The 15351-nt window shown below is 38.7% G+C and overlaps 1 protein-coding gene and 1 long non-coding RNA gene across 10 annotated transcripts in view; one reads left to right on the top strand and one right to left on the bottom strand.

Moving 5' to 3' along the window:
* The window catches only part of GRIP1 (glutamate receptor interacting protein 1), an 806557-nt gene that overhangs the window by 469944 nt on the left and 321262 nt on the right, over positions 1–15351 (top strand). For 6 of the 9 annotated variants that reach the window (XM_072655294.1, XM_072655291.1, XM_072655293.1 and 3 more), the window contains exon 1: positions 2913–4838. The exons of the other annotated variants lie outside the window; for them this stretch is intronic. In XM_072655294.1, coding sequence (XP_072511395.1) covers positions 4529–4838 — 310 coding nt within the window. In that variant the 5' untranslated portion in view covers positions 2913–4528. Of the gene's footprint in view, positions 1–2912; positions 4839–15351 lie in introns of those variants that run through there. 9 annotated transcript variants of the gene reach the window in all.
* Positions 595–2762, bottom strand: LOC140534355 (uncharacterized). Its single transcript, XR_011977255.1, has 2 exons — positions 2669–2762; positions 595–1439 (listed from the first exon to the last, which is right to left on the bottom strand). It is a non-coding gene; the product is annotated as an uncharacterized lncRNA (long non-coding RNA).

Here is a 15351-nt window from a genome sequence, read left to right as displayed (position 1 = left end):
CTTGATGTTGAAAACTTTCTTTTCTGGATCTTCAGTAATTGTGATCGATGAGGCGGTGGGGAGCTTTAGCCCCTGTAGAAGCAATTAACTGTTGGGTCAGATCACCACAGGGATTACTTCTCATTATTGTGGCTGCAGGACCTAGGTGGGAAGTAGGACTGCTGATCTTCAGGTGCCACTCCTAAGGCTCTTGAACTGAATTTGACTTTTGGTGGTGATTGGGGGGAAAGGGGAGAGGGCACAAGCAATTATTTAAGCACCTACACTGTGCTAAGCATTTAACAATATTATCTCATTTGATGATTTTAGGTGTTAGTAGTTGACAAGAAAGGTTGGTAGTACTTTGTGATTCCCAAGTCTCTTGGTTTCAGAGTTCCAAGGTGTTTCTATTAGTCTGAAGGAAGTTCATCACTGAGAAGGTGAGGTGGGAGTTTAATTTGCCTGGCACATGTCCCTGAGGGAGAGAGGCCAGAGACAAGAACACACACACACACACACACACACACACACACACACACAGAGCCACAGAGAAAGGCGCACAGAGACCCAGACAGAGAGCATATTATCTCTGTCTAAAAGAGAGAGGATACTGTAACAGTTAGGCACTGGAGTTTTACTGCTTCAGGTAGATGGGTTTGCCTACACTGTAGGGTGAGCAGAGTGTAGGGATAGCTGGCCTCTTTTCCATAAGAATCGTTACCCCAGATGACTGCTCCAAGGGCTGGACTAGAAGCAGGACCTGTGGTCTGAGGGAGGCTGTAGGGTTCAGTATCTGGGCTGTCTCCTTCAGTGTCTAAGAGAAGAAGGAAGTTGAGGAGACAGTGGCAGTGATGGAGGTTTGGAGCTGCCTGGCACATCCCACTTCCTCTCTTTTCCTCTTGGCACCTTGCTCTTTTACCTAATGATCTGCCAGCTCCTATTGATTCTTTTGCCACTCTAGTTTAGAACCTTATCGCCTAGACTATTGCAAGAGCCTCCTAACAGGTTTCCTTGTCTCTGGTCTCTCTATCATCTTGTACATGCCATGATAATGTCCCTCATGCAGATGTCTGACCATTTTGTTCCACTGTTCAGAAACATTGGTGGCTCCCCATTGCCTTTGGGACAAAACATAACCTCACAAGGCCTGTATTTAGGGCCCTCCACAATCTGGCTTCAATTTAATTTCTTTGCCTTCTTGTACTCTTAGTCCTCGCTAAAATGGGCTTTGAGGTGCTCCTCCATTTTCCTTCCCATCTGCTTTGGTACAGGCCACCCTCCTGGCTTGGCATGGGCTTTCTCCTCAACTTTCATGCGATGACATTCTTCTCTGTAAGGACCTGCTCAAGAATCTTCTCCTTTATCCTTCTAGAGGAAGGTGATCCTGCTTCTCTTTTTCATTCATTTATTCAGATCTCTCTGTATTAATAGCTGTTGAAGTCATAAAATATTCCTGCCATCTATCACAATAAGAAAGTAGTTTGAATTGTGTGTGTGTGCGTGTGTGTGTGTGTGTGTGTGAGACAGAGAGACAGAGAGACAAACAGACAGGGACAGAGAAAGAGATATTTTATATTCTATTGTTTTTCAATGGTGTCTAGCCCTTTGTGACCCTGTGGACCATACTGTCCATGGGGGTTTCTTGCCAAAGATGATGGAATAGTTTACCATTTCCTTCTCCACTGGATTAAGTGTCTTGCCCAGGGTCACGCAGCTAGGAAATGTCTGAGGCTGGATTTGAAACCTAGTCTTCCTGACTCAAGGCCTGGCAGTCTATCCATTGAGCCACTTAGCTGCCCATTTATTGTGTACATATACATATATGTGTATATATATACTCACATACATAACTACATATATACCTGTTATTTTCCTAATAAAATGTAAGTTTCTACAGAGTGAGAATTCTTTCATTAAAAAAAAAAATGCCTCCAGGAAATGTGACCCATGCAATAGGGAGGCAGAGGAGGACTGAACAGAGGAAATATCAATTAAAAGCTTTGTAAACTGTTATTGTAGTTGTGAGTAAGACTGGCAAATCTTCTACTGTCTCAGTGTAATGAATCCTGAGTTTAAAAGTGCTTTGTACTTAAGTTGGTATTCACACATTTCACTATTTTTATTAATAAAATCATTTCCATTCCAAAATAAAAACATTTGCTTCCCCAGTTTTTAGCATAATACGTAGTTCATAGTAGGTATTTAATAAATTGTTGTTGATTGGATGATTGCTCTTTCCACATTCTACCTGGAATCCTACTTATTGGTGTATATATTACATCTCTCTGCTAGACAGTAAGGATTGCCTTTTCAATATTTTTACTCTCATCATCTTATGTAGTACTTTCCATGCAAGAGGCACTATATGTGTGTATGCACACACATTTAGGGCGGCAGGTTACCCAGTGAACAGAGTAGTGGACAATGAGTCACGAAGACTCATCTTTCTGAGTTCAAATCTGGATTCGGACACTTACTCTGTCTGCTCTGTGACACTGGGCAAGTCACTTAATGCTGTCTGCCTCAATTTCTTTATTTGTAAAATGAACTGAAGAAGGCTAAACCATCTAGTATCTTTGCCAAGAAAACCCCAAATGGGCTCATGAAGTCATACATGACTGAAAAACAACTGAACGATATATTTACTTGAGTTGAATCAAATTGAATATTTCAAAGAATATTTTCGTACCATAAACTCCAGTCACTTAAGTTGATTTAGAGTCAGGTATCCTTTGGTTCAAACTCGTGTTGATATCTTGCCTTTTGTCTATTTTCCTCTCTTGTCTTCTCTCTTTCTCTAGAGGAAGGTTTAAAGGTTAAAATAATACTCAGCAGAAGAAAGGAATTTTACGTATTGTGATGTCATAAATTGCACAATTCTGAAAAAAATCAGACTGTCCACTTGTATGTTGTAGGATCAGAAAAAGTGAGTACTCTCCTTGGTGTTTTCCATTGGTGTTCTCCACCAGATTGAGGATGAAATTGGGTGTATTTTTAGCACATAATGATGAAAATTTATAGAGAGAAAGAAGTACCATAATATTAGTCTCTGAATACTTGGCCATATGAACTGGTAAGATGCCTTGTAGACCAAAGTGTCTGTGCCACAGGATACTAGCTGATTATTGCCAAACCTCTAATTCACCGCCCTATGTCCTGAGAATCTCTGCTGCAAGGGGCTCCACGGATCTCCTGCTAGTTGCTACAGTGTGATGTAATGGAAAGAACACGAAATTTCAAATCATGTTTGAGTTCTGGCCCCTGACACTTACTAGCTCTGTAACCTCCCTGAGTCTCAGTTTTCTGATCTGTAAAATGGAGACAATAATACTTTGCAATGTTTACCTCACAGCTGTTGTGTGGAAAGTACTGCAAAGCACTGTGTGACTATCAATTATTCATATTAACTTGATCCTTGGTCTATAGGTAAAAAGGAGCAGGAATCCTATCCCGTTGGAGGTAGCTGGGTGTCACAGAAGATTGACCTAGAGTTCAAACCCAGTATTAGACTCTACCTATATGACCTTGGGCAAGTCACTTAACCACTGTCTGACTCAGTTTTCTCAGTTATAAGATGGGACCTTGGGCAAGTCACATAACCTCTGTCTGCCTCTGTTTCCTTAACTTTAACATGGAAATAATAACACTTTACCTAACAGAGTTGTTGTGAGGATCTAATAATATAGTGTTTGTGAAGTACTTAACACTTCACAGTGCGTAGTAGGTGTCTAATAAATGTTATTTCCCTTAACTTTCCCTCCACCATGTCTACTCAAACCCTCTTGGATACAATTGTTCTTGCCATGTTCTTGGTTTCTTTGCTTTTTAATCCTGCTCATAATTTATCTTTTTCTGAACTACCTTCATATTTATAAGATTAACAAAGGATTTTCCTCATGACAGCCCCACGATACGTATGGTATAAGTATTATCATCTCCTTTGTACAGATGAAAAAGCTGAGGCTCAGGGACGTTTAATGACTTGCCAAGGTCATTCAGAGGGAGTTTTTAAACCCAGGCTTCCCAAAGTCTATGGCTTTTCCCACTATACTATACTTGATCTCAAAAGTACATTCATGGGGTAGCTAAATGGTTAGAACAGCAGCCCTGGAGTCAGGAAGACCTGAGTTCAAATCTAACCTCAGACACTTACTAGCTGTGTTGCCCTGGACCAGTCACTTAACCCTGATTGCCTCCAAAAAAAAAGAAAGAAAAAATACATTTATTCTCTGATTATCCTTGCCAGTGAAATCAGCAGCCTGTCAATCACAACCATTTTTATGTGCCTTTCATGTGCAAAGCATCAAAGAGTGTATGTATTGGTACAAATAACTGTGTGATCCTGGAGAAGTCCCTTAGTTTCTTATTTTCTCCACTTGTTAAATGAAGGGGTTGGATGAAAAAGCCTCTAAATCTATGGTCCTGTGCACATATTAACACACCTTAGAGCTATTTATATGAGCAGAGACCATCGTTACCTTTTAACTGAAACATTATATACCTTTTTTTGTGTGTTTACAGTTTTAAAAAATAAAAATAAAAAAGATGAATGGAAATAACTTCCCATTCTGAGAAATCCATGGCAAAGTCAGTTAAAACATTGGGTGTTTTGTCTCGTGAATCTACAAGACCTTCTCTTCTGTTGAGTTGCAGCAAGAAAAATAGTCAGGACTGTACCTCAAGTGGCTCTGTCCTATATAGAGATAGGAAGTACCACTCAGCAAGCGAGGCTCTCCAGGCCTATATTGACGATTTTGATCAAAACCATGTGCCTAGAGCTGTGAACAACTCAAACGTTAACGTGACTCAGGAACCTCCCAAGGCCACATTCGCCAACTTTTCTCCCAGACCCAGCAATGGTATGCTTCCATTATGTTTGTTTCATATATCTTATTGTGTGGGTTCAGTTGATCTTGTGAGATGTCCTACAATCTGGTAAGCTTCTCCATTTACTCTTTCATTCCATGACATAGGGTGGTTTTGCAATACTTGGATCTGAATCCTTCAGTAATTCTCACGGCTACAGTATTTCTCTCAACAGAATTCTTAGAAAAGTAAGGCAAAGGCGATGGAAGCAATGATCATGATAAGACCTTGCCTTTCATCCCCCTTCTCACTGTATATTGGATGGAATATTAGACCAATTTTTAAAAAAAATTTAAATTCATGAAACAAGCATTTTAAAACACAGTACAATAAAAAGATGATTGCATATGAAACTAAATCTACCATGTACAACTTGCTATTCCCTCTAAGTAAACAACAAAGTTATGGAAATTTCTTTTTTTCTTCCCTGTCCCCTCCTCCACCCCCATCCCCCCAGCCCTAGAGGTGGCTACCATTAGATGCAAATAGGTGCAGATATGTAAAATTATTCTGTACATACTTTTATTTATCAGTTGTTTCTCTGGATGCAGATAGCATCCTCATATGTCCTTTATTTTTAATTGTGTATTTATAATAGTCAAAATGATAGGTTCTAGTTCCATTTCTGATGTAACCAACTGTGTGATCCAGGATAGTGTTTAACCGGCAAATTTAGTAAGCATTTATTAAGCACGTGTGAAGCATTATGTTGGGGAGGGCTCACAATTATAAATAACACAATGTCTTTCCTCATAGACATCATTATATACCAAGTATGTGGAATGAGATGTGTATATATGTATACATGTATATGTTTATGTCTAATTCCAAGACATTAAAATATGTGTTTCCCAAGGTCTTACATTTCTGATGAGAGACACAACATGTCTTTATTACAAAGTGAGTTAGTAGAAGACAAGAACTGTTTCTCTTTTGTCTTTGTATCTCCAGCGCTTACTTAAAATTGTGTGTGGCACACAGATGCCAAATAAATCTAGTACTTGTTGATTGACTGATATGGTAGTCTTGTCTGTGCAGAATTTTTACATGGTAATGGGGGAGGATTGCCAAAGGAAGGAGGGTAGAGAGATGAGAAAAAGAAATAAAGACCTTGGGAAACACATGTCTTAATGGTTTGTGATTCCTGTTGAAGCAAAGAAGGAGAAAGAGACGTGGTTGAGAAAGGAATGAGGAAAACCAGGAGAGTGTTGTGCCTCAGCATACAGAAGGAGGGAAGGATGCTTAGCAGTGTTAAGGATGCCAAGACTTCATGGGGGACAGACTGAAAATGGGTCATTATATTTGGTGATTAATGAGAACATTTTTCATATGGTGGGGGGGGGGTCAGGGGAGAGTATAAGGGTCTAAAGATTATTACTGGAGTTAGGACTGAGTTATATACATTTACTAGAGGCTTCCTACAAAGTTACTCTCTTCCCGAATACATTCCTGCTCTCTCCCTATACTTAGCCACCTATCCCATCACTTTTTTCCATCCACTCCATTCTCTAACATGATTATTTTGTCTTCCCTGTTCAGCATCCCACTCAGTCTCCCCTATTATAGTGGGAGGCAATTTTCTTGGAGACATAACTTTGAAATTACCAGTGTAATTTATTTTACTGCTGAATATCAGAACCAATCACTGTCTAGCTTGATTATAGATAGCTGAATCTCCCTTAGAGAAAGATATAGTATAGGTGATAATGAGAAAAATACAATATAGGTCCTAATGTTGAAAAAAATAACAAATTTGTATATTGGAATTTGAATATTTCTGTGAAAGGATAAAGATACCCATTTATTGCAAAGTATGTGATAGACAAATGTGCTTCTTAACATTCTTGGCACCCCGTATTTTCTAACATGAGTAGGTGCTGTATTTTGTCAAGCTTTTTTTCTGCATCTATTGAGATAATCATGTGATTTATGTTGGTTTTGTGGTTTATGTAGTCAATTGTGATGATCGTTTTCTCCAATGTTGAACCAGTCCTGCAATTCCTGGTATAAATCCTACCTGGTTATATATTGCTGTAATCTCCTTGCTAGTATTTTTTCAATTTCCATCGATGTTTAAATTGGTCTACAGTTTTCTTTCTCTGTTTTGGCTCTTCCTGGTTTAGATATCAGCATCATATTTGTGTCATAAAAGGAATTTGGTAGGACTCCTCCTTTGCCTATTTTCCCAAATAGCTTATATAGTATTAGAATTAATTGTTCTTTAAATTTTTAATAGAATTCACTTATGAATCCATCTGGCCCTGGGGATTTTTTCTTAGGGAGGAACCCTATGTTTTGTAAATAAGTAATGTTATTCTCATGATGGAATTTCTAATAGGGAATATAGTAAAGATGAGTCAGTAAAGAAACTTGCTATATCCTTCACCATGCTGAATTTCTTAAATATTCCTTACCCTACCTGAAAGATATATATATGTATATATGTATGTATGTGTTTATGTATATATGTATATACACACACACGTATGTGTGTATACATAATTTGTCTTCAACCTGTTAACTGCTTGTAAAATTTTTCTGCTTAGTATCTGAGGCAGCTAGGTAGTGCAGTGGATAGAGTGCTGGGCCTGGAGTCAGGAAAACTGAGTTCAGATCTGACCTCAGACATTTAATAGCAGTGTTATCTCATTTAACTTCTGTTTACCTCTATTTTCTCGGTTGTAAAATGGGCATAATAATAGCACCTATATTATGAGGATCAAATGAAATTTACGAAGTGCTTAAACACAGTGCCTCAAATATAGTAGATTCTATATGCATGCCTATTTCCTCTACATGTGTACCTAGAAAGAAAATTTGAAATTAAAAATGAATAGCCTTTTAGAAAAAATTTCCAAGTCAAGTCAATGGGCATTTATTTCTGAAAAACTGATGCAAATGCCAGTCTTTTGTTAAAGGGCATATTGTTGTGATATGCAGTGGACTTAGGAGTTATAAGGCTTTGTAGTTTACTCATAACAAACATTTGCTAGTAATATGACTCTGAATAAATCACTTAGTATCTCAGAGTTTCAGTTTTCTCATCTATAAAAATGGAGTGATAATTCTTGAGCTGCCTGCCTCACTAGATTCTCATAAGAAAAGCATCCTCTCACAGGACCCATCCAGAACCATACTTACTTACACATTATTTGTTGTTGTTTAGTCATTTTCTGTCATGTCTAACTCTTAATGTTCCTATTTTTTATTTTCTTGGCAATTACTGGAGTGGTTTGCCATTTCTTTCTCTAGCTCGTTTTCCAGATGAGGAAACTGAGACAAACAGGCTTAAATGACTTGACTAGAGTCACACAGAAAATAATGTAGGTGCTTAATAAATGTTTCTTTGTTAATTTCTAGTCACCCAATCCATCACAGTGAGAGCTACCAGGGAGATTCAGGAGAGTAGAAGTATGTAGGACAGTTATGAATCAAAAGCACTATGTAAACACGAGTTATTCTTATGTAAATAATTAAAAGTGAATAGTTCAGCATTTCAAAGGAGAAACTAAGCAGACATCTATTCGTGCTCCATACATGACACAGATATCCTGTGTATGGGGAGAATCATGCTTTTTTTTACTTAAATTTTACTCCTTGTAGTTTTTGACACAAGATAAACAAAAGAGCTGGCATGAAATTAGGTTTGGATTTGGTTTAAATAACAGCATTATAATTCATTCCACTGAAGGGCAAAGAACGTATCAAACTTTATTCAATGGTACTTCCAGCCATCATACTGAGAATGTTATTCCTTGTAAGAGTCCCTTGCAGAACAGGGAGGATATTCATCCTCACAATTGTAGGGTCTTGCAACTTGGACCGGCAGAGACTAAAATGTCCTGATTGTTCTTGTTAATGGACTGGATATACTCCACTGGGAAGTTGTTCATGTAATATTGTCCTTTTGAGTTATGAGCTCCATCAGCTTTTAATTCCTGGAGACTCTTCCTTTGAATATTTATTGGATTGCACATTTGTGGTAACATTGTATGGCTTAGATTCTGGTTAGCATCCTTCTTCTTTGTCAAATCCTGGGATTCTCACATTGTAACGCCTGAGTCTTATTTTTCTGTGATAAGATTATTTTTTCAGGGGTTTTTTTGTTGGGCTAAGGGAGAAGAAGGGTACAGATTTGTGATTCCATAGAGGAGGGAATTTGTCATCGTTTATTAAACTTTCACTCTTGCAGATCAACAACTCTAATTCCCACATTTCTGTGAGTTGTATTCTTAGAGGATTTCTGTTACACTGAAAAATTAAGTGACTTAAAGTAGAGGATCACACAGTCAGTATACATCAGAATCAGTACTAGTATCTCTGGGTCTTTTTGTCTTCAAGGCCAAATTTTTCTCCACTATACCATACAACTTTTTGTTGTAAGAGTATAAGATACTGAATATTTAGAGAATTTATTCTTAAGCCATAGTACATTTATAGTATGAATATGACTTAGATTCTCCCTGCAGGTGCTCCTTATCTAGTAGATATTAGATATTTCCTTAAATGTCCATTATTGACACTGAAATTGCAGACAGTTTTTAAATCCCCCTCCACTATTTTTCTCATAGGCAAAATTACTCTAGTTACATAATTTCAGCACTGATGTCTCAACTATTGGGCTTCTCCTTTTTCTTGTAAAGACTTTTGCTGAAAATCATATCTGCTTTATCCTAAATCTATGAAGTAACTTGATTGAAACAAATCTATTATTGTGCTCCTGGTTTTAGCTGTTTGTGTTCTGGCTCTAACTGCAAGAGCTTAGAGTTTTCTGAGGAGAAATATTTATAATTCATATCTTAGTTGATGTAATCCATTATTTATTTGGGACTTGAATCTATGGGGAATTCCTATGTCATGCGTTAAATAAACCTTTTTTTTCCCTTATGCACTTAAAGGTGGCAGCACTGTTACTGATTATTCTTTGTGTATGGTTGAAAAGATTGATACATGATTATTAAAGTAGCTTACATTTGTAACCTGTGACCCACAGCCTCCCAGGACTCCAGGCTTACAAAGACGGAATTCAATCCTGGGGGCCAACTCTGAAATGATAATTTTCTCTTCAACTTGTTTGTCTGTACCTGGAGTTACTCCGGGGTACTCTCTTAATATGGCTTGCCTTTACTTATTTCTCCAGATATAAATAATAGGGTCCCAACTCCCTTTCAGACACTTCAGGTACACATGGGTAGGATAGTTTTTATTTCACCCACCAGAAAGTACAGAAAATAGAGGACTCGGAGGAGCCCAGAAACAGAAACGCATAAAATACTTGGATTGCTCCACCTCGGGCTACCCTTTGACATTCTTAGATATCCTGGCTTCTCCCAAAGTACCATGGACAGTTCTTCCCAGATTTGTCTTGTCACGCTATGGTTGGATTGCTCTTGAAGGCAAACTTTGGGGTGCTGTTGAATGAGCAGCCTTCCCCATCGATTTTTCATTATCCAAATAACTCACTGACTTCTTATTCAAGTAGAACATTCTCAGTAACTGAGTGACCTTTCTTCCTAAATGTCTGATTCCTGAACTTAGTGTTATCCAAGTTCCCCAAGGCTAACACCATTCTGGAAATCCCCTTTCTTTGGTGTAAAGGCTTGTGGGAAACAAAAGAAGGAATTCTGTTTCCCTAGAGTTAAAACTCTTCCCAGCTTTAAATGATAGCGGCTAATTAGAGTTGTGACCTAGCATGGTCAGTTTAAAGGGCAGAAACTTGTGCGCAGCCTTGACGAGCTGTTTGAGGGGAAGCCTATCGGAGAGAAGGCCATGAAGTGAGGTGTTCAGGAGGCTTCATCAATTTGAAACAGTGTAAAGGGGCTTGCATTGGTCTGAATAGTTGTAGCAGTTTCTTAGGAGCTACCATTCATTCGGGAGAATGAACAGAAAAATGAATAAAAGCTTTCCTGATTTCACAAGCACTGTTTTTTGTTTAACGTGAGCATGTTTCTCACAGGCTGCGTTCTATAATCACACTGCCTTATTTCATTCACAATTGCCTTTCATCTTCAAAGGACTTTGAAATCCTCTGTTTTGCATTTACAAAGTCCTTCATAACCTACCCCTCCCTGTATTTCCTTCTCATACCTTGCACACCTCCATATATTCTTCAGTGCAATGACATGGACTTCCTTGCTGTTCCTGGAATGAGAAACTCTTTTTCCTCATTCCAGGCATTTTTCACGGGCTCCCCACCAAGCCTGGAATGCTCTCTCTCTTCAAGTCTGCTTCCTGGCTTGCTTGAAGTCCCAACTAAAACCTCACCTTCTACAGGAAGTTTTTCCTTATCCCCCCTTAATTCCAATTCCTTCTTTTGGTTGGTTATCTCCAATTTGTCTTGGTCTATAGATGTTTGTTTATGTGTTGTCTTTCCTTTTAGACTGTGAACTCCTTGAGAATAGGAACTGTCATTTTACATTTTTTTTATCCCCACTCCTTAGCACAATGACAGGCACCTTGTATGATGAGGTTTAGAATTGTTAGAGCTGGTTCAGATGTGAAGGAATTCACTTAGACCTTCTCTTTAGCCAGTGGGAGCTTTATGGATGCAAAAAGCACACTGAGATTTGGCAAGGAACTAAACAAAGACACTGATATAAAAAAAAGCATCAGATATATATAGGCAAAAAGCTATACAGCCTGTAGGATGATGATGTAATTTTTAGGATTTCTAATGGGGTTGGAGATTTTAAGGAGAGGACAAGTACAAACAAGGTGAGAAAGGTGGTTGCTTGCATGAGAAGGAAAAGTTGTCATGACACAGGATGAGAAAGATGAATGATAGAATAGGAAACACAGGATGAGGGACAAAAGCAATTCTTTTGGTACAAGTTGCATGGTATTTCAAGATAAGGGGAAAAGAGCATTAGTATACCCTCTAATTGTGGTGTATGCTATAGAATGAGCCCAGAAACCCCTCAGAGAGCCTGAGAAAGTGATCCTTACTGACCCTTGGGGCACAGTTTGTATTCACATCGTTGTAGGTGCTGAATGAATTTTTATTGACTGTCACTTTCCATTAATATCTCCTAGGGGCAAATGCACATTTGCCTCTACCATATTCTTGGGCAGGATATCTCTTGGTGTTCCAGTTGGTGCCATCTTTGGGATGAAGATTCTATTTTCAGGATCTTTGCTCTTAAGTAACTAGCAAATGTGCATGACTCCCACATGACTCTGATCAAAAGCAGTCATCTTTGTTTCCTTGACCAAGATGTCTGTATAGGCAAAGATTTGCCTTCACCAGCACCAGGGGATGCCTGTTGTTTTGTCTCCAGACATTCTGTTGCATGTTTTTTTATCTCCAGAAAGAAAAAAGTATGTGGGGGAGAGGGGAAGTGTACAGCTCACTTTTATAAATCACAGAGTGGTATGGGCCATCCTCCTGAGCCTGCTAATCATCCTGGAAGCATCCCTAGTCACTGTAATTCTTTGTCCTTTCAGCAAGGTGCCAGTTGGCATATCCACCCTCTCTGAGAGAAGGTGGACCTCAGATGTTGCAAATAACATTTCACACCTTATAATCTCATCAAGCTGATTGGGGGAATTCATCAAATTGATTAGGGACCCCCCCATTAACCCTCTTCCCCTTCATGCTAGCATAGTGCTTATACCATCATAAAGCAAGCACTACTAACAGCCTATATTATCACACTTAGTCCTCACAAAAACAGTGCAAGAATTATTTTCTCCATTATACAGATGAGCAGACTGAGATTTGGAAAAATGACTCAAAGACACACAGCTAATAAGTGACAGAACCAGGGCTGAAACCCAGGTTGTCTTATTCTAAGTCCAGTGGCCTCTCCTTTATACTATGTCATCTTCATTATTGGCTCTTTCCACGTTGTCATTACAGCCCCTTTTTTGCAGTCAGAAACATTATTAGCACTGTGCTTTTAAAATTCCTTATCAGCTTTTGCTTAAAATGGACCATCCTATTACTCACTGTTGCATACCAGCTGTTTTTCCTAGCCTTCTAAAATAGTGATGCATTGTTTCTACTTCTGGGAATCATTAAAGTTTTGTTTTTTTCCTCAATGTTCTCTTGTCTCATGAATTATCATGTTTCTCATCATGATAAAGCCTTCAACCTCTGTATTATTGATGAAAATTTTTGCCTTTCTTGGTAACGTTTCTTAGGTAGAAGGAAGCTAGTCTGTAACTGTCATCTGGTGACTTAGTTCAGTCTGTAGAGTTTGTGGCTCTGCAGAGCAGCTCATAATCTTTTGTTGCCTTCTTGAGGGTGTCCTCCTTCTGTGGGCTCATCAGCCTGCTTGGAGCAGTTCTTAAATGATTGTCTCAAGGACAGTTGAACACTTCCTTACTGGAGTTTCCCAGTATTCTCTAATGGACTTCTAGCCCCCTTTACTGAATCCTAACAATTGACCAATCTTTCCCATTACTATGTGCTAGCCATGACAGAGTACAGATAAGGATGAGACATAGCTTCCACCCTCAGTGAGGTGGAATACATTTAGACTCATTATGCCATAACTGACATCTTTATGGGATTCAAAGTTTTGCATTACATATATTTCTTTACATACATTATCTCACTTGATTCTCATGAAAAACTTACATTGTAGGATTTTAACAGTGAAGGGAAAGGATTTAGGGAAAGGGAACGAACATTTATTAAGAGTCAGGCAATGTGACAAGTTTCATAAACATTCTCATTTGATGCTCACAGCCCTGTGAAACAGGTGCTATTATGATCCCCATTTTACAGCTGTGGAAACTGAGGCAGACAAAGGTTAAGTGACTTGTCTGGTGTCATACAGCTGCTAAGTATCTGAGGCTAAATTTGAATTTAGGTTTTCCTGACTCGAAGGCAGGTACTGTATCCACTGTGCCACCTACCTCCTCTATGAATCTACTTTTGAGAGCTAGTATAGCCTAGTGGAAAAAGTCCTGACTCCAGTGGCAGGTAGGTGACACAGTAGATAGAGTACCAGCCCTCGAGTCAGAAGACCTGAATTCAAATTTGGCCTCAGCCACCAGCTGTGTGACCCCAGGTAAGTTGCTTAACCCAGTTTGCCTCAGTTTTCCCATCTGTAAAATGAGCTGGAGAAGGACATGGCAAAATACTCTAGTATATTTGTCAAGAAAACCCCAAATGGGGTCACAAAGAGTCTGACATGATTGAAAAATGACTGAACAACAAGAATTTCCTGACCTTAGGACCAGTATTCTACCCATTGTGCCACTTCAGAATGGACCACATTCAGGACCACATGTGATTTAGTGGGAAGAGTTTTTAATTTAGAGTTACAGAGACTTGGATTCAAATCCCAGTTCTGCTACTCACTACCTGTATGAATTGGAACAAGTTATGCAATCACAAAATAAGGAGATAGAACTAGATGACCTTGAAGTTGCCTTCCATCTCTAAATCTATGATCCTAAATCTCATTGTGTGAGACAATGTGATATGGTAAAGAAGTGCTGCATATTGACTTAGAAAACCACAAATTAACATTTTCTGTGTTGTATTACATTTTTATTTATTTTGTTAAACATTTTCTAATTGTGTTTTAACATGAGTCACATGAACACTGGGGACTTTTTGGGACTAGGAGTTTGGCACCTTTGTGGTAGAGTCCTTGGTTTGGAGTCAAAGGACCTGAATTCAAATAACTTACACCTTTACACAAGTCACTTGACTTTTCCAGACTTCAATTTTATCATCTGTAAAATGGGAGAATTCTGTTAAGTCTTCTGTAAGACTTCTAGCTTTAAGTCATTATCCTGTGATTCCTTCAGTTGCAGGATTTGAACATAGATCTTAGGGACTGGGTTAAGTTGGACACTTAGCATTTTATATAGCCAACTATATCATGGTAGAATTAAATGATGAATTTGAAAGGGAAGGCAAAAATTCCCTTAAAAGTTTTTAGATTTCTGGGTTTATTTGTAGCACTTTAACCCCATTGTAAGGATGTGTCATCCTGTACCACATCATGTATCTGTATGCGTAGTGTATATCAATCAGGGCATGATTTTAGCTGAAAGTGTACTGTGACTCTAGGATTAGACTTTTGTTATACCAGTGAGAAGCAGTGACAGGTCATAGTCATGGAATTGCAGGATTTGAGTGCTGGCTAGGAACTTTGAGAACCTTTAGGGAAAAAAAAGGGGGTCAAGCCCTTAAATGGGAAAGCTGAGGTCTGGGGAGTTTGAGTGACTTGTACCAAGTCACTGAGGTAGGTGGAGAGTAGGAGAGTGGAAACTAGAAGCCAGGACTCTTTCTCCTCTGCCATAAGCAACATTGGGCAGCTTCCTTCCTTTTTTTTTCTCTTCTTGAAAAAATAACAGTTGTTTCTTTGAAACTTGGGGTCATTTCTTCACCATGACATTGTAAGGGAGAGCTTGGATAAAGATCTAAGCAGCGTATTCGTTTCAGGATTAAAACTCCAGATTCATTCTAAGACCAAGCATTTTAGCATTGTTCTGGGTTTTTGATGGTAATCTTTTGTTCCTCCCTTTCCCATAGCTGGATAGTCA

This window comes from Notamacropus eugenii, chromosome 3, assembly GCF_028372415.1.
Source record: "Notamacropus eugenii isolate mMacEug1 chromosome 3, mMacEug1.pri_v2, whole genome shotgun sequence".
Lineage (NCBI taxonomy): Eukaryota > Metazoa > Chordata > Mammalia > Diprotodontia > Macropodidae > Notamacropus > Notamacropus eugenii.
Note: the sequence above shows the minus strand (reverse complement) of the source record. Positions and strands in the feature narration are given on the sequence as shown.